At 47.7% G+C, this 18,893-nt stretch overlaps 1 protein-coding gene across 5 annotated transcripts in view; it reads left to right on the top strand.

Moving 5' to 3' along the window:
• LOC102689596 (microtubule-associated serine/threonine-protein kinase 1) overlaps positions 1 to 18,893 on the top strand; it is a 69,997-nt gene that overhangs the window by 10,939 nt on the left and 40,165 nt on the right. For 4 of the 5 annotated variants that reach the window (XM_069195831.1, XM_015349173.2, XM_069195829.1 and 1 more), the window contains exon 1: positions 4,494 to 4,867. In XM_069195831.1, the coding sequence (XP_069051932.1) occupies positions 4,785 to 4,867 (83 nt within the window). In that variant the 5' untranslated portion in view covers positions 4,494 to 4,784. Of the gene's footprint in view, positions 1 to 736; positions 769 to 4,493; positions 4,868 to 18,893 lie in introns of those variants that run through there. The other variant, XM_069195830.1, reaches the window with a different exon arrangement.

The raw sequence follows: 18,893 nt of genomic DNA, 5'->3' as shown, positions 1-18,893 counted from the left end.
AGATGAGCACAGTTTCGTTGTGTTCGAGGGGGGAGGGGGGAGGCTGGGTCGGTGTAGCTGCGGAGGAGAGCGCCGCTCTGGGTGGGCGAGGAGAAGAAGAGGCTGCTGGGCCGCCAGGCCGGTCCGAACGGACAGGAGCTGGAGATCGGTCTGGACTGGCCGACCTGGCTGCGGACTGGCGATGGTTTATAAGTCTGGCATTTGAGAAAAGGGCACAACTTGACCTCTGGTGAGACCTTTATCAGAACAAATTTGGACGGGATTTGGTTGCTTTTCCGCCAGAGATTTCCTGCTTGTGTCATGCATTGATTTATTTTTGCCGTTTCATGCAGTGCCTTAATCTGGATGAGCCATGATTTTACTGCACTGCACTCTAGTCCTTTGCTCTGAAAATGGGATGGCACGGTGAGCTTTTAAACACCAACCATTCGTTAAGGATCCTTAAGACAGGAACTCCCCGGCGCAACATCACAGCCTGCATCAGCAGGGGAGGAGTGTTAATCTTCTGCTGCAGGACACTGGAGGACAGGAGGTGGTGTTTGTAGAGGAGCACCACCCTTTGGTGGGGTAGTTAAGGTCTTGTTTCTTTGGAATGATTTATCCACATTGTATATGTTGCCAAATTTCAGTCCTGTGTCTGGAATTGCAGTGTGTGTGTGTATATAACAGATTGACTGGGTGCGTGCACAGTCTGGGAGTGAAATTCATTATTTGTTTCTTTTTGTTTCTGTTTCAGAAGGATCTTCCTTTGCCCAGGAAGAGCAGTGGGTGAGTACTGCTTTAAGATCAGATGTTCAGATTCACATCCTGTGTGCAATGTTAGGGCTGCTTTTTTAAAGCACTTTTTTCATCTTGTGGGGTGGGGGATGAAATTCTCTCCAAAGGTCTTTTGTGACATCTTGCTTTGGAACTTCCACCTGTGATAGTGCTGGTGTGCTGCAGGCTGGCTGCTGTCCTTGGTGCTGAAATGGTGTCCTTTCGCTTTAAGAGTTAAGTATAGAATATAGTGTAATACTGTATAGTGTGGTGTATGTAATAGTAGTTCAGGTGGGTAGCTGCATCACCATGCGTAGTGTGCAAAGGAACAAATAATAGGTTTATTCCATGCTGAAAAGAGAAGAGAGAAAACACAACGTTTCGGCTGTGCCTTCTTCAGGTGTGAGAAAGACAGGGCTGACAGCAAAGATTAAATAGCACTGAAGTACATAACTGAGAGAGGGGAGAGGGGAGGAGGCAGGAGGGGCAGAGGGGCCACTCAGGAAGTACAAAATGGAGAGGGGTGAAGAAAGGTGTGAAGTCAAAACCTGCTTGAGAATAGAGAAGATTACACGAAAATGAGTCTGTCGTTGAGAGAAGGGGGAAGGTGTGAGCCTAGTTTCAGGATGAGTTTCGTTTCTGTTGTCTTTTTTGCTATGGGTGTTGAGAAACCCTTCTTTGAGAACAGAGACAGAGATCAGTGTGATCATGGCCGTCTGAAGTGAAATGAGAAATATATAATAGTGTACAGTTTAACATTCTGTATATACTGTATATATACAGTATAGTAAATTATATCTACTATATACAGTATACATATATACTATATATAGTATACAGTATAGCATACTGCTGTATATATATACTGTATATACTGTGCAGTATGATATATATATATAGTGTTATACAGTATATTGAAGTATATATTGTAGCATACAATATACATCTTGCTTTGGAAACTTCCCCTTTGTGCTGGTGTGCTGCTGGATGGTTGCTGTTCTTGGTGCTGAAATGGTGTCCTTTTGCTTTAAGAATAAGTAGTGTAGAATATAGTGTAATATAATGTAAACATACTGTATAGTATATAAAATAGTATACCATGTAGCATTCTGTATATATGTACAGCAAAGTAAAATATATCTGGTAGTATATAGTATAGCATACTGCTGTATATGTACTGTATATACTGTAGTTCAGGTGGGTAGCTGCGTCACCATGCATAGTCTGCAAAGGAACAAGTAATTGGTTTATTTCATGCTGAAAAGAGAAGAGAGAAAACACAACGTTTCGGCTTGAAGCCTTCTTCGGGTGTGAGGGCTTCAAAGCCAAAACATTGTGTTTTCTCTCTTCTGTTTTCAGCATGGAATAAACCTTTTACTTGTTCCTTTGCTGTATATTCTGTGCAGTATAATATAGATATAGTATTAAACAGTATACTGAAGCATATATTGTAGTATACAATAAAGCATACTACATATAATGTGCAGTACAATAGTACTGTACAAAGTATATACAGTAGCATATCGTATTTGCTTATTGTATATATAGTGTAGCTTATTGTATATAGTAGAGTAGTATATAGTAGTAGCATTCTGTATATACTGTGCAGTATAGTAAAGTATATAGAGTAGTATACAGTATAGCATACTCAATATATATATACTGTGCGGTATAGTATAATGAATACTGTGTAATGTACTCATATTAGTACTAAATACACAGTATAGTATAAATTGTGGTCCACATGTTCTGTCAAAGAAACTTCAATGAGCTGGAGCAGATCTGTCTTGAGGAATGGGTGAACATCACTCTTATCCCCTATGTTTTCTAAGGAGGTACTCACGTACCCTGAAGAACAAAGGGTGGTGCTTCCAAATATTAATGTACGAGATCTGAATACTTATGCATTTTAAAGCAAATTTCAGTTTTCCACTTTTTTTCTTTGTCTCTTTAAGCTATCTGCTGACAAATACCTGCTTAAACATTTTCTGTGTGAGTGTGCGAGTCTGCAATCTAAATACTGATTGGAAAAAGATGTTTAAGTATTATTTGTAACTCAGCAACATTAGAAATCCTTTAAATGATTTGAATACTTTTGCAGGCACTGTAGATAAACTGAGCTGTATGGAATATATAATAGTATACAGCATATTTGTATTATATATATATACTGAGCAGTAGTATTCTATATATACAGTATATATACTGAGTGATATAGTATACAGTATAGCATATTGTATATATGCAGTATTTACTGAGTGGTACAGTATACTGTATAAAGTGGTATACAGTGTAACATATTAAATAGAGTATAGAGGTTTATTCAATGCTGAAATGGAAAGAAAAGAGATACAAAGTTTAGGGTGTGAAGCCTTCTTCAGGTATGTGTCTTCAGCCTCACATATACTACTATACAGTATAGTACAGTACTGTATGTACTGTATGTATTGGGCAGAATTGTATTCAGTACATAGTAGTATACAGTATAGCATACTGTGTAGAGTATATATACACTGGGCAGTATAGTATACACTGTGCAGTAGTAAACAGTACAACATACTGTATATATAAAAGGAGGAAAGGGAGAGAGAGATGGGGAATGGCTGGGGAATACAGGAGTGAGAAAGAGATCGTCTCCCTCTTGTTCTGCGTTTATCGAGGGGCACCTGCAAGGCCAGGAGAGCTGGAACAGTCCGACTCTCTCAATATCCGCACTCTCTCTGTTTTATTTGTGTTGCTGAACAGGGTCACGAAATCGAAGTGAAAATTGTGTTTCCTAATATAAGCACATAGAAGTCATTAAAGTCATACGATATGTCGTTTGTCTGAATCTTTCATGGCACTGTATCTGCTTTTTTAAGTTGACGGTTATTTTTGCTCTTTTATGCTCCCTTGTTCCACATTTTCCAAATCTCAGCACCACAACCCTTTGTCGACCCGAGAAAGATAAAGACAACCAGTGTCTGACCTTTTTAATTCTGAGTATTCTGTAAATAATCTACTGTAATAGTTCATTTTCTGCATATGCAGCTAGTAATCGACTGATATTTTTAATATCCATGAGCAAGTCTGAGTAGGCACTTAATAATGAACGCTCTAGTTTCTCTATGGGTCTCACAGCTGCAATCGTATTAACAGTCTGCTAACAGACGCTGACTGGTGTTTGTAGTGAGATTTTGAATGAAGTCCAGTCATTTCTGTGCTTTGCCCTGTGACAGATACCGCATGTGATGCTGTACGTGAGATCATGAGTGTTAGCTTAGAGAGGAGTGCCCATTCTGTGCTTCTGATGACGGTGTAGAATATCCTGTATTATGGCTTGTCCCTTCACACACAGCTTTCACATTTGTTCCTGTGCTTCCCAAATGAAATGCGTCCCTCTGACAAAACAAGCCTTTTAAAATTAGCGTGGCAATTATTCATTTTCTTCTTAGTCTTATTATTGATGGAAATGAACAAGGGGAAATTAAAGGCTACAAGATGAATGCTTCAGTCCTGGAAAAAAAAAATAATTTCCAAACAAGCCAAACCCAATGCAACAGCTTGGTTTCCTGAAGCTTGTTTTCCCCCAACACATGATTAACACCTGCAAACTGCATCTTTCCTGTTGGTACAGCCAGATTAAGTCTTGGGTCTCCAGTCACAACCCCCCACCATGATCTCTCTCTCTCTCTCTGCTTGGGTCACACCTCTCTCCTCCCCTTCCCATTCACTTTTCCATTAGCGAGCGCTCGGGATCTCCGGAGTCCGACTGCGCCTCTGATTTGCTCTTAACGGCAGCAGCCACACGCGCATGCAGGCACACACACACACACATTCCCTTCCTCTCCACTTCCTAGCTGTGCACGTTACCCTTGAGAGCGCCGTGCTGCATCCCTCTCGCTGCGATCGCCGGCTCTGGTGTGGCATCAGCCCTCTCCTCTCCTCTCTCTCTCTCCCTCCCTGCCTCCTCTCCTGCTGCCGCCCCTCCCTGGCTCACACAGGCAGAGCCCGAGCTGCCACAATCACAATGTCGTTTCCGAAGGAGCATGTCTGATTCTCTCTGGGCTGCCTTGTCCAATTCCTCTATGCTGCGCTTCTTCGACAGCAACATGTTTCGACGCACAAAAAGGTAACGGCGCCCTGTGCCCAGTGCGTTTTTGTCGGTCGTTTTCGTGATCTCTAGGTGTCGGGTCGGGCAGTCCTTGTGCTCCTGTCCTCCCCTCGCTGCCCATGTCTGTGTTCTCCTGCGCCCGCTGGGCCCTGTGCTGATGTGTGTGTGTGTAGTGCGTGTGCACGCATCTGTTTACAAGACGCAGCAATCCATTTGCAATGCTGGCCTCTCCGGCTCTGTATAACGCGAGACATTCTGACTGGGGCGGTGAGGGCTCTGCCTGCGCTGGATTTCGACAGCGTTCTGCTGCATAATGATGTCCTATTTAACAGTTTCCTCCAAATTATGGCTGTTTTAGGGCAGAACCGTCTTCATGCAATGTGCACTATTCTCTGGCATGTTTATTGCATGTAAAAATAAATGTATTTGCTTTGTGCTTATGTGCTGATATATACATGGTGATATCAACAGAGCTGTCGGGTGTCTTTCCATGTGTATTATGTTATTTCATCCTGGTTTTCGGAGTGACACTGTTCCTTTACAGAATATAGAGTTCTAAAGGCTTGTCTGTAATAAAATGTGACCTATTGTGCAGAAAAGCATGGAAAGAGACGCTGGAATGGTCATAAGAGGGCAGACGGATTTCTAGTCTTGCGCTGTGTCAGATCAATACGGTGTCCCGGAGGGCTGTGGAGCGGAGCTGTTGTTGTCGGTCTGCCTCGGGGGCTGCGTGCGCCGAGTGGGGGCTCTGCTGAGAGTGAGGGGTCTCTCCGCGATGGAGAGGCGCTCTCGAGCTCATCAGACAGGATGAGGGGCTGCCCCAGGAGGTGTAGCATCTTATATCTGGGCGCAGGGCTTGGCTGCCCTTTTTGTTAACGAGCAGTCCGTTAGAGGCGAAGTCGCCAGGGCTCCCCAGGGGACAGCAGCCCGAAGAGCAAAAGGACAAGGGTTCTGAGGTGGCTTCTGGAGGGTTTGCGTGAGCAGTGGCCGTGTGTGTGTGTGTGTGTGTGTGTGTGTGTGTGTGTGTGTGTGTGTTCATGTGCGCAGAGGGAGGGATGCTCAGTCAGGCGTGTGTCCCCTGGCTGTCGGCTCAGGTGTGTTTTCGTTGCAGCTTCAGTAGCTCGAGGCCAGGAAGCAGGCCAGGCGAGCCCCTCGTTACGCCTATATTTTTTAAGCACAGCGGTTTTGAAAGCTGAGCGGCCGGTCAGGGGCGCAGGGAGCGCGCTGTGGTCAGGTCAGCTGAGATCAAGGCCCGTCGGGCCGATTTGACACAGGACCGTACCGAGCAGGACAGTACACGCCCACTGCCTCGCGAGGAAAAAGCACTCCCCCTCTCTCCCCGGCTCAGTCCGACCCCCGCGGGGGTGTCAGGAGATCGCGCGCAGAGGCGAGCGTAGATCCGAGCCGGACCGATGGAGTTTCCTGGGAAGGGATGGGGTAGTTCCCCCGCAGATGACCGCCCAGCGGAAGGACAGCCGGTGCTGCAGCAGGCCTGCGCAGTGCGGGGGGGGAAGGGAGAGAGCGAGACTGTTGTAGCCTGCAGGGGTTGATGGGAACAGCAGCGGGTGCTCTGGGAGCGAGGCACTGGTGGCAGGAGAGTCTGTGGCTTCAGATGGCCACTCAGGTGCGGAGGTGTCATGCTGAATAAAGAGTGGGGGTCCGGGGACCAGGAGCGTCAGGCGAGGTGTGAGGACTCAGGGGTGACAGGCCTGGAATCTGGGTGTGATGTGAGGAGCCAGGTTTATGGGGTGAAGGGAGAGGGGCAAGGGGTGAGAGGTGAGAGGTGAGGGAAGAGGAATGAGGGTCAAGGGGTGAGGGGCGAGGGCAGAGGAGTGAGGGGCGAGGGTAGAGGAGTGAGGGATGAGGAGTGAGGGGCGAGGGGAGAGGAGTGAGGGATGAGGAGTGAGGGGCGAGGGGAGAGGAGTGAGGGATGAGGAGTGAGGGGCGAGGGCAGAGGAGTGAGGGGCGAGGGTAGAGGAGTGAGGGATGAGGAGTGAGGGGCGAGGGGAGAGGAGTGAGGGATGAGGGCAGAGGAGTGAGGGGCGAGGGTAGAGGAGTGAGGGATGAGGAGTGAGGGGCGAGGGGAGAGGAGTGAGGGATGAGGAGTGAGGGGCGAGGGCAGAGGAGTGAGGGGCGAGGGTAGAGGAGTGAGGAGTGAAGTGTGAGGGGCGAGGGGAGAGGGGTGAAAGGTGATGAGTGAAGCGTGAGGGGTGAGGTGCCAGGAATCTGGGGTGCGGTGCGTGATGGGCCAGGGTCATGGAGAGAGAGGAGAGGGGCCAGCTGTGAGGGGCAAGGGATGAGGGGTGTGGGCCGTGGAGCTGACACTGGTGGCTTCACATACCTCAGCCAGGACTGCACAGACTGCGCGTGGCTCTGATTGGTGAGGGCCCTGAGAAAGAGCACAGATATTTCAGCACGGGCTTCCCGGCTTCTCAGAGATTAAAAACAAATTGCCCTGCTGTCACAGAAATAAATAAAACAGAGCAAATCGCAAAAGGCTATAGGGGAGAAAGATGGGGGATTGATATCTCCTTTTAATTACTCCAGGCCTATTTAGGAAGACAAGATTTGTTTTTATAAAGTGATTCAGCATTTTGAAATCCGGCTTGTGTCAGAGCAGGGAGAGGACAGCAGGTGTGTATCTCTGCCTGTCTCTCCCTCCCTCAGGCCTGTGAGCCCCTCTGTTTGTCATCAACACTCCCCCCCCCCAGCTGTGTTGCCGTGTCATGCTGAGCTCCATAGCAACAAGCAGCAGGCGAACATGTGACCACAGCGCTTGTACCAGCAGCCCCACCCTTCCCCATGTCAGGTACCCATCATGCCCAGCCTCAATGCGGCGTCCCCCCCCCCCGGTTTCCGGTCAGGGTGGATCAGTTCCTCGCTCTCCGCGTGCACCTCAGACGTTCTTAATAAGGTGAATCCTTGGAGCTCCGTCCCCAGAGTTAATGCTCTGTGGCTGGAGAAGCCAAGGCTGGGCCTACCGCAGGCTCAGTGCGAGACAGAAACACAGCCAGACACACGTATTGGAAAGAGCACCAGAGGCGAGTGAAAACTCACCAGCCCAGCTTGTTCGCCTGTGTTAGAGAGTGGATCAGGGCAGCCAGGCTGTTCTTGAGCGACCCTGTGACCCCTCATGAGTGCACTGTGAGTCAGCGCCCACACACAGCATGACTGGGCGCTGTGTTCCACACAGCACTGCACGTGCCTTCCTGGGGAATACTAAGACAGGCAGCCGACCCGTTCAGGTTGACACATCAAAAAAAAAGAAAAGAAAGAAAAGAGATGTAAAGGCTTAATGCCTTTGTTGAGCTCCCTCATGAAAGCGCCGCTATAATTGAGTCAGATGGAAGCAACCAGCCAGGCAAATCAAATTTAATTTACAATCAAACACAGAACAGCCACTGCCTGAGCATTGATCGAGCAATATCTTATTCAAATAACGCCTTCAGCGCGAGGCACAACAGCACAAGCACCCGACCCTCTTCCCGAAGTTCATAGCTAAAACCATGTTGTAAGAGAAAATCTCACCTGCACCCGTGTACAAGCAAAGCAGTGAACAGGCTTTCTGGCTGCACGCTGTTTACTGTATGGTATTCGTAGGAGGCACGGGTGCTGTTTTGTTGTCGTTGCAACACAATTGGACAGATGGATGTAGGGGATCGGAGATGCCAGTTTCACCAGAGCTTGTGAAAAAATCCAGCTTGTTTTGCAGAGTCTTCTTGCACCTGCTCATGTAGAGAAACATGCATTTTCCTTATTCGTTAGACTTCGTTAGAAATAGTACCAGAGAACAGCTTGGGTGCTGACCATGCCAGTTAGACTGACCGGCTGAAGGGACCGAACCTTTCAAGTCCCGAACAGTGGAAGCAGAGGAAACTAAGACAGGACTCCATGCAAGTATTCAAACTCCTCCAAGGCATCAACAGGTTCCACCCAGTTTTGAAGCGGATTTTTTCAAAGAAGTGAAACATGAATCGTAGGTGATTCCACTATGTGGAAGTGTTTTTAAAAACGAGAGTAAGGAGCACTTCTTTACCCAAAGGGTGGTGGGAGTGTGGACCATGCTACCCAGCCATGTGGTTGAAACTGACTTTGAGGTTCCTTCAAGAATGTCCTTCAATGAGGGACATCGGATCAATGACATCAGATCATGCCAGCAGCCATATCAATCTGCAACTCACAACTAGCAGCCCACTGAAGCTAAACGGGTTTGAGCCTGGTCAGTACCTGGATGGGAGACCTCCTGGGAAAAACTAAGGTTGCTGCTGGAAGAGGTGTTAGTGGTCCATGCGGCCCATGTGGGTCCTAATGCCCCAATATAGTGACGGGGACACTATACTGTAAACAGGCGCCGTCCTTTGGATGAGACGTAAAACCGAGGTCCTGACTCTCTGTGGTCATTAAAAATCCCAGGGCCTTTCTCTAAAAGAGTAGGGGTGTAACCTGGCCAAATTTCCCATAGGCCCTTACCAATCATGGCCTCCTAATAATCCCCCTCTATGAACTGGCTTCATTATTCTGTTCTCCTCCCCACTGATAGCTGGTGTGTGGTGAGAGGACTGGGGCACTATGCCTGCCGTCGCATCATCCAGGTGGGGCTGCACACTGGTGGTGATGGAGGGGAGTCCCCATTACCTGGAAAGCGCTTTGAGTGGAGGGTCCAGAAAAGCGCTATATAAGTGTAAGCAATTATTATTATTATTATCAATAAACTACTAACGACCAAATAGGCCCAGATGAGCCAGATGTGCCAAATGGATTCTTTCTGTACTTAGTTCAGGCATTTAAAGTCTCTTGGAAGTGCGGTAGCTTTAAAAGCCAAGCAGGGCTGATATGAGAGCAACCAGCCCACATGTTTTGCGCATAGTACCTGCATCTGTTAACGCTGGTTTGGGGGGGGGGGGGGGGCATGGGGGGAGGGGTAGTGCTAATTGGACTAGTTCAATACCTGCAGAGCCTCAGGCTTGAGAGTAACAGATGTGCTCACTCACTGGGATGGAGATGTAGGTCTATAAAATTCCAGGAAGCTGAGACCATTAATCCCGCCCTGGGCATTTTCGTTCTTCTTTTCCGAACTGTGTGCCGCTGATAATGGAGAGGAAGGCAAAAAGAATTGGAGCAGCGGCTCTTGGAGGGATTATTTCCTATCTCTTGGCACCTTTCCGTTTTTGTGATTAGCCATCTACTCCTCTAGCGTTTGATCTCTGTGCTGTTCCCATTATTTTTAAGGCTGCTATTTCCGGGAAAGGGTGGGGGTGGGGGGACTGCAAGGAAGGGGGTACTTGCAGCCAGACTTCTAAAATGGGATTGCCTGAGCCCTCAGAACAACCTGAAAGAGAGCGATCGCTGAAGAGCACAAATTTGTGTTTGTGCATGAAAGCATTCGTTGCAGTACCAAAATTACCGATCCAGTACACAAACCAGCAGATGTGACATATTACATCTCTATATGCAGTATATACAGTAGTGATAGATTGTGGCTAGAACACCATGTCACAGTGAAATGTCCAGTCCATCAGAGATCCTGGTGTCCGACCTTCAGATTTGGAAATAAACATCTGTTACGTTCATTTGCTTGATAACATAATGCAGCTGCAGTAGTGATCAACATTCGTCAGCTCAAGATCTAACCACGCCCTCGACGCGTGCCAATAAAACTGTGTGAAAAGACCAGAGATCTCCCAAGAACTCGTGCACACTTGGCTGAGTGCTGCAATGCCAAGACAGGATGGGATGGATCAACTGGCGTCATCTCAGCTTTCTTGCTAGCAGGGAATCCAAAGTGGAGGGTCACCAACAAGCACGTTCTCCAGCAAGCAGAGACTGCAGCAAGCAGAGATGCCAACAAGCAGAGACTCCAGCAAGCATGTTCTCCAGCAAGCAGAGACTGCAGCAAGCAGAGACTCCAGCAAACAGGACTCCAGCAAACAGGTTCTCCAGCAAGCAGGTTCTCCAACAAGCAGAGACTCCAGCAAGCAGAGACTCCAGCAAGCAGGTTCTCCAGAAAGCAGGTTCTCCAGCAAGCAGAGACTGCAGCAAGCAGGACTCCAGCAAGCAGGACTCCAGCAAGCAGAAACTCCAGCAAGCGGAGACTCCAGCGAGCAGGTTCTCCAGCAAACAGAGACTCCAGCAAGCAGGTTCTCCAGCAAGCAGAGATGCCAGCAAGCAGGGCACCCATTAACTCAACAAAACAACATCTCCACTGCTGCAGTCAGTGCCTCAGCGCTAACCGTCCTGTCAGGCACTGTGGAACTCGCAGGTCAAGAAACGGTGAATGGCTTCTGTCTCTGCAGGGGGGCGTGTCAAGACCTGCAGGTCCCATTGTCCTCGGTGCGCATATGGGCTGCTGGGGGGCCCAGCCTGAAGCCAACAGGAGAAAGGGTGTAGGGTGCACGCTGAAAAAGAAATGGCTGGTTCCTAATTGAGAAACAAAAAAGGTTTGTCAAATGTTTGATTAAAAATCAGATCATTCTGAGATGATATCCTCTAAGAGAAAGGTTCAATTTGCGCGGAAAGGAGTAAGTTCTCTGCAGACCCGGGGGATCACCGAAAGCAGAGGAGAAGAAAAGAGGTGTCTGAGAGGTGCCAGGCTGGCGTCTATTGTTTATCATTTTCATTAGGGGGCCCCAACTAGTAGCCTCCCTCTCGCTGTGCCAGACAAGAGTCTCTCCCCAGGACGGCTGTGTAATCCTGCATCTCTGTCTCTCTCTCTTTCACTCATTAAAAGAAGCGAATGGCCCTGCTGAGCTGGAAGCACAGCATCTGCTCTCTCATCCAGACAGGGAGCAGGAAAGACAGGGACAGTTCACAAACTGGCCACCCCCGGCTCCTGGAGAGCCGTGATCCGGAAGGGTCTTGTTTCTCAGGTTGTTAGCAATCCTGTGCCAGGTTAAGTGGCTGACCATCCCTTTTTTATACTTAGGTCCTAATACTGGGGGTTTACAGCTCCAGTCCTGATGCATTGAACAGAAGTTGAAAAGCTGATGCACTGTGATCCTGCAGGGCTACGATTGGTCAATTGCTCCTATTATATATGCATAGAAATACACCTGGTATCCTTGTTTGCTCCCCCAGTTATTTCTAAGATGTTTTACCAACATGATAACTTGTTTTCAGATTGTTTCACTGCACTTTAGTCTATTTCATACCATGATGTACTGCATATTCCTTCAGTAGAGACTGGTACCGTCAAAAGAGATACAATTTTCAACTGAATGCTCAACAGCACTAAAGCACTTTGCATTTAAGGTGTGCGCAGATGTTTGTCTTACTCAGGGGGGAGAGAAAAGACAGGAGTTATTGAGTCCTTAGACCATAATGAAGGTTACAAACGAGAGGCCATTAAGCCCATGTAATTAGTTAATTAATTTAGTTATTGATCTAGTTAGCAGGATATCGATCCGAGGAACTAATCCAGCTGTTTCTTGAAGGAAGCCAAAGTATAAGCTTCATCCACTGTTGTGGGGCAGCTTGTTCCACACTCCCACAGGCTGGATTTTGGGAGGGGTTTTCTGTTTTTATCAAGTGCTGTGACCCGTTCACTCTTTAGAATTTTGACATCTGTCAAACCTTTTACCGGATTAAAACAAGCTGGAGAGCTTGGTCTAGTGGCGCTCAGCTCTGATGCTGAGGGTCTTCGGGTTTTCATTCCTTTTGAACTGTTAACCTCTAATTATTGGCTTAAATGGACCAGTTGAACACTTCTGAAGGGTCTGCTGCTGTTGGTGTTTTAAAGAGACTCATAAAGCCTGCTGGACCGTGGGCAGCAGTCAATCTTGCTGTGTCTGAGGGCTGTGTCTGCCTCACGCCCTGGGATTACTGACATGACTCCTACCGGTTTCAAGAAAAAGTAACCGAACCAGTCTGGTCTGGGGGTCTGAGCGTGGGGATGGTGAGAGAGAGGGTGAGAGGGGAATAGGGCAGGAAGGCCTCTGCCCCCGTGATGCCTGCAGTACCCGAATATCTGAGCATTTTCACTTTCACATCTCATTGCCCACTTTAATTGTTTGTTAGACTCATAAGAGGAGCCATTACCAGTGGTCCATTAATTCACCTGGCGATAGCAAGCCAGATTCTTGGGCTCTATGAGATGAACAGTTTAAACATAGAAGATAGCTGATGTCTTATCTAAAGTAGCAGCTCCTAGGTAAGAGATCTGGAAAGCATGCTCTAGGTAATAGATCTGGAAAGGTTACTCTGGGTAAGAGATCTGGAAAGCTTATTCTAGGTAAGGGATCTTGTAAGCCTGTTCTAGATAAGAGATCTGGAAAGTATGCTCTAGGTAAAGGATCTGGAAAGAGGCCTTAGGTAACATCTGAAATGCTTGCTCTAGATTAGAGATGTGAAAAGTGTTATGGAGCCTCTTTCAGGACCCTATCCAGACGACACAATCCGGAAGGGAGTGAACACACACAGGGAAGAAACGAGGAATAGGGCTGGTACGAACCGGGGGGGGGGGCCTGGTCCAGGGCGAACAGTCCAAAAGGGAGTCCAAAGGGAAATCCGTGGTGAGGCAAATGTTCAGTGCCGGGGGATCTATCCTAGACGAACAAGACAAAGTTAAAAACTGGAGTGGGATCCGGCGGAGGTTCGGGGGAGAAAAGGGGAACAAGACCAGGCGCTCCAGGTCCCGGACTCGGCTGGTACAGGAAACCAATTCAGAGCCCGGAACAGAGTGAGCGTCTGGCTTTTGTAGGGAGGCTGGAACAGGGATCAGGTGCACAAAATCAACTAAAAAAGGAACAAGCCGGAGCACCCATAAGGGGGGGGACTACAGTCGTGACAGAAAGACCCTGTGCAGGAGATCTGTACAGGAATGTTCTCTCAATGTTTTGTTAATTTTACACTTTTATGTGCAGCTATAGCTAGGTCTCAGTGGTTTGTCAGCCATTTTTTTACAGCAAAGATTCCAGGTCCCCTGTATGTGAATTTTATTTGCGGTATGCTAAAGTCAGCCTTCTTAATCCAGAAAAACAGAACAGGACCAGACAATGTCTAAGTACAGGGGAGGCATGATGTGAAAGGTAATCTTTGACAGATGGATTTCTTAAATTTGTTTTTTTTTTTAAGAAATAGGTTGAGATTTCCCATTTATTCAGCAAAGCGTAGCTGATTTGCTTCAATGTAGGTGAAACAATGCTGTTGATATTATGATCGTTCTTCTGATGGTAAACAGAGGATCACATGACGGTGATTAGTAAGCTTTTTGTAAATGGCTATATATAATCCGACTATTGCATAGCATTTTGAAATGAATTGAAGACACCTACTTGCTTTGCTTTCTTTAGCACATAATCTTGTCCCTTCCTGCTGGATGTGTATGCGTCTCTTCTTCATTTCCGGGCTTTTCATTTTCCAGTCTGCACAGTGTATAATTTATTGGATCATCAGTGCATTAAGCCTGAGAGATTAAGGCAGAGGGATAGGCAGTGTCAGATGCATTACATCCCTGCCAGTCTTATTACAGTCCTCTCTCCAGCAGCTCTCTGAAGCAAGGAGCATTACTGAGTGCAGTCATTAGGCAAGTTCATTCCCTTGCCAGTCTGGCTGCAGATTATGTACTTTAACCTAATGCATTTGTCTTAAATATTTAAATATGGTCTGCCCACACTCCTCCCTTTCTTCAAATGTGTTGCAGTTAACTGTTTCTTCCATAGGCTGGAGCACTGACTCGCTCACAGGCTTCAAAGACATTTCCCATTTCTCAGAAGTCATTATAAGTCTTCATTATTTACCAAAATCAGAAAGACAGGCTGATTCTTGCATTCGGTATTGGCATTAGGTGATCTTCGTCTCCCTAGAAAAACTGAAAGGTTGTGGATTCAAATCTAAAGTGAAGCACTACTGTTGTCATAAGGTGTATCACCCAAACTGTTCTGTTAAATGCTTGGCTGTTTAAGTGGGTGGAATCGCAATTCACTAATAGTGCAATCACTAAGTCTCGGCTTAGTGCTGATGGGTTCATTACAGTTCCATTGTTTTCTCTTTTTCTTAAACAATTGGAATCTCCGATCATTTGGATTATATACCACCCCCACACCGTTTTGTGGTTATGGCTTCTGTACCCAAAAACATGCTACTCGGACAAGCCCCGCCAGTCAAACCATCCCTCCTGTGTCATGGATAGAGCTCCACAGCGCCTCCCACTGGACAGTTAGTGTCAGCTGGGGGAGAGGCTGCAAGCTGAGGCGGCTATTTCAACAAAAAAAACAGGCGATCTAGGCTGAGGAATGCAGTCCAGGGCTTGGCCGCTTGGGACGTCCTTCTGACAGCCAGCGGAGGGTGAAGAGACAATGTCTGATTCCTGGAGCTCGATCCTCCCTCAGGGCAGGCATCTCTAGTCCCTGTACTCCCTAAGGAACCTTTCTGAACTTGAAAAAGAAGCCTGTCTGCAGGCTTTCTTGTGTGGCATTAAGGCTGGATCACTGTGTGTGCACACAATTATCAATAACTGCCGGGTTTAAAACCTACATCAGATGCCACCTACTCAGCAAGAAGAAAAGCTTGAGAGAAGGATCTTTGGAAAAGAGCACGAGGCACAGCCCCTGTCCCTCCAGAAGTCATTCTTTCCTCTCCTTGGTGTGGCAACAGCATCAGAGCCTTGGAGACCATGCACACGAAAAAGAAGAGCACTGCAGGTTTGCTGCCTTCCTCTTGATTTCCAGCGCTATACAGTAGAGCAATCCATGTTAGTTTCTATTTTCTCCAAAGGACTGCTTGCCCCTTGACAGTGTGTTGCACAGCCACACGCTAGCTGACCGCCGCGGCACGCGAGAGCCTTCCGCCTGCTTCCCTACGCCGTCCCAAACCCAGAAAGATCCTTCTCGCGTCTGGGATGGGCAGTACTGCACGCCGAGAGCCGCAGGCGCGCTAAACGCTCTTCGAGAAGACTTGAGAAAGGTGAAGTAAGCTCGGCCTGCTGTGGACAGATGGGCAGAGAGAGAGAGAGGCGCGCCGCTGGAGGCCCTGGGCCAGGGCTGGCTGCCAGTCTGAAATCCCACACCCCGGGAGACAGAGACGGAGTCGGCCCTCAGAGTTTCTGCTCCCTTTGATGATTCGGGGTCGTTTCTCTGCGGCAGGAGCCGGAGGGCAGGGATCTGAAACGGAGATCAGCTGCTGCGCTTCGCGCGGGTCCGCGGAGCTGTCCCGTCTGTGTCCGAGCTCTGCTTCAATACCGCCGTTGCTTGCCTCGCTGGCTGGCGGCACGTCAAAGGCTGCCGGGTTGATAGCTGGGGAAATTGAAGGTCTTTATCTCCGCGCTGAAGCCATCACAGGCCCGCCAGGCAGGAATTGCACCTGTACTTCTAATTACTCCGTCTGCCATCAATATCAATCAATCAATCGAGCAATCAAAGTGTATTTATCAAAGCACAACAATACAGCGTGCAGCAGTAGTTGCTGGCAATGAAAAGTCTTTTCTGCGAGCTCACAAGAATCACAGAAATCACAGAAATCAAAGAAATCACAAAACTGAGGTAATAGATGTAATAGAAACGGAATAAAACCCAATATGAGTAGAGCTGTTATGTGTCCATGGTGTATGCAATATATACAAGTAGTGTGGTTATGCTGAATACAGTGAAAACTGTGTGTCCATGTAGCCATTACAGGTGATTTGCTGAAGGAGCTGCTGGTTGGCTGTTTAGCAGTCTTATTGCCTGGAGGTAGAAGCTGTTCCGCAGTCTGTTGGACTTGGACTGAATGCTTCCATACCGTTTACCGGACGGTAGGAGAGAAAGCAGTTTGTGACTGGGGTCCTTGAGAATGGACCTGGACTTCTTAAGGCTTCTAGCTGAGTAGATATCCTGGATGTTTGGTAGCTCACAGCCGCTAGGGTTTCAACCTCCTCCCTGTACGCAGACTCTTCACCATCTGTGATCAGGCCGATGACTGTTGTATCGTCCGCAAACCTAATGATGGAGTTTGAGTTATGCCTGGCGACACAATCATGAGTAAATAAGGAGTAGAGGACAGGGCTAAGCACACAGCCTTGGGGGGCTCCAGTGCTTGGAGTCAGAGTAGAGGATATGTTGGTGCCCACCCTCACCACCTGCGGACGTTCCATCAGGAAGTCCAGGATCCAGTTACAGAGGGAGGTGTAAAGTCCCAGGTCCTGGAGCTTGATGACAAGCTTTGAGGGCGCTATGGTACTGACTTCTGAGCTGTAATCAACAAACAGCATTCTCACATATAGTATGTTCCTTTCTTATCCAGGTGTGAGAGGGCAGTATGGAGGGCAGTGGCAATAGCCTCTTCTGTTGACCTGTTCTGGCATTTTGCAAATTGCAGTGGGTCTAGGGTGTCGGGCAGTGGGGAGGTGATGTATGCTTTGACCAGCCGCTCGAAGCACTTCATGATAACTGATGTGAGTCCAACGGGGCGGTAGTCATTCAGGCAACTGACTCTGGGCTTCTTATGGTTACATACTGTATGGGACAATGGTGGTTTTCCTAAAGCAGGAAGGAACTATAGACTGAGCTAGAGAGAGATTGAATATGTCCGAGAAGACATCTGCCAGCTGGTCTGCACATGCCTTCAGAACACGGCCAGGGATGGCATCAGGGCCAGGAGCCTTGTGTGGATCGGTCTTTTTAAAGACTTTACACACATCCGCTCTGGATATGATCATTGGCTTTCCGTCTGGGATTTCTGGAATCCTCCGGACTGGATCTGCCTTACTGACCTCAAACCGAGCATAGAATGAATTTAGCATAGAATTCAGGAAGAGAGGCAGACTGTTGTGTGATATAGCTGGGTTGCGTTTTGTAGTCTGTAATGGTGCGTATACCACTCCACATGTTCCGTGTGTTGCAGCCATGATAATATGACTCTAATTTAACTCAATCCCCAGGGTTCACATACCCCCCAGCTCTCCAAACTCCTGTCCTCAAAGACCCCCGTGGATAAGTGTCAACGGGGCTCCTGTGTGCAGTCCTGCAGGATATTAGGGTCAGGATAAGAGCTGTTTCTTCTCCCTCTGTACAACGTCTCACCCTGTTAGAAGACCTAGACCTGGTACTGAACACCTCCCTGTATCCTCTGTTTCATTCTGGCTGAGTCCTCCACTGCCCAGTCTAATCACATCACATCACACCACTTTCAACAAGTGCTTATCCTTTACAGGGTCAGGGTAGCCCAGATCCGGTCCCAGCACGGCAGAATACACCCATTGCAGGGCACACACAGACAGAGGCGCACACACTCACACCAGGGCCGATTTTCCCAGAAGTCGTTTATTCTACAAGCATGTCTTTGGACTGTGGGGGGAAACCCCAGTGCACTCCTTGGATATGAACACAGCGGTGGTCACCAACTGTGACCAGCTGTGGTCTTTGAGAGTTACAGTGGTTTTTCAATTGGTATTGAAATGGTGTGGGTACTGTTTTTTTCAATTTGAAATTATCTGTAGACTACTCAAGTGAACGGATCAGCTGCTTAAGTGGTAAAAGTACAGATTTTCCAAGTATTTAGAAATTGACAGACTGAAGGTGGCCTACAAGACCTGCTGGACTGTCGCTCTGTCAGACCACGGTTGGCCACCCCTGATTTAAACCTATTGGACTATTTGGGTATGTTGGTGCGCTCTTCTGAGTAGTAGCTGAGACCTGTGGAGCCTTTTCTTCATGTGCCCTCCCTACCCCCTCCATTCAACACCCAATTTCAATTCTTGAGAGCAGTAATGCTACAGGCATGCTAGAACCCTTTACATACACTATCACTATACACTAAACCTGGTTATCCACATCCTGGCATCCTCCACAGGTCTGATGCTGTTTTGTTGGGTTGAAGGGTGGAGGGGAGTACCCATTACCTGTAAAGAGTCCAGAAGAGCACTATATAAGTGTAAGGAATTATCAGTAATAAAGACATCAGTGTTCCTCAGTGATGAATGTATTTATAGTAATACTGGGATGGCAACCATGCATGCTCAGTAGTGCTACTGCTTCACTGCTCAAGGGCCTTTGGTTGAAGTCGGGGATGAACACTGTTGGTGGAGTCTGCATGTTCTCATTTGTTCTGGGGTGTAGATCTTAGACAGCAAAGT

This window comes from Lepisosteus oculatus, chromosome 11, assembly GCF_040954835.1.
Source record: "Lepisosteus oculatus isolate fLepOcu1 chromosome 11, fLepOcu1.hap2, whole genome shotgun sequence".
NCBI lineage: Eukaryota > Metazoa > Chordata > Actinopteri > Semionotiformes > Lepisosteidae > Lepisosteus > Lepisosteus oculatus.
This window is presented reverse-complemented; position numbering and strand designations above follow the sequence as displayed.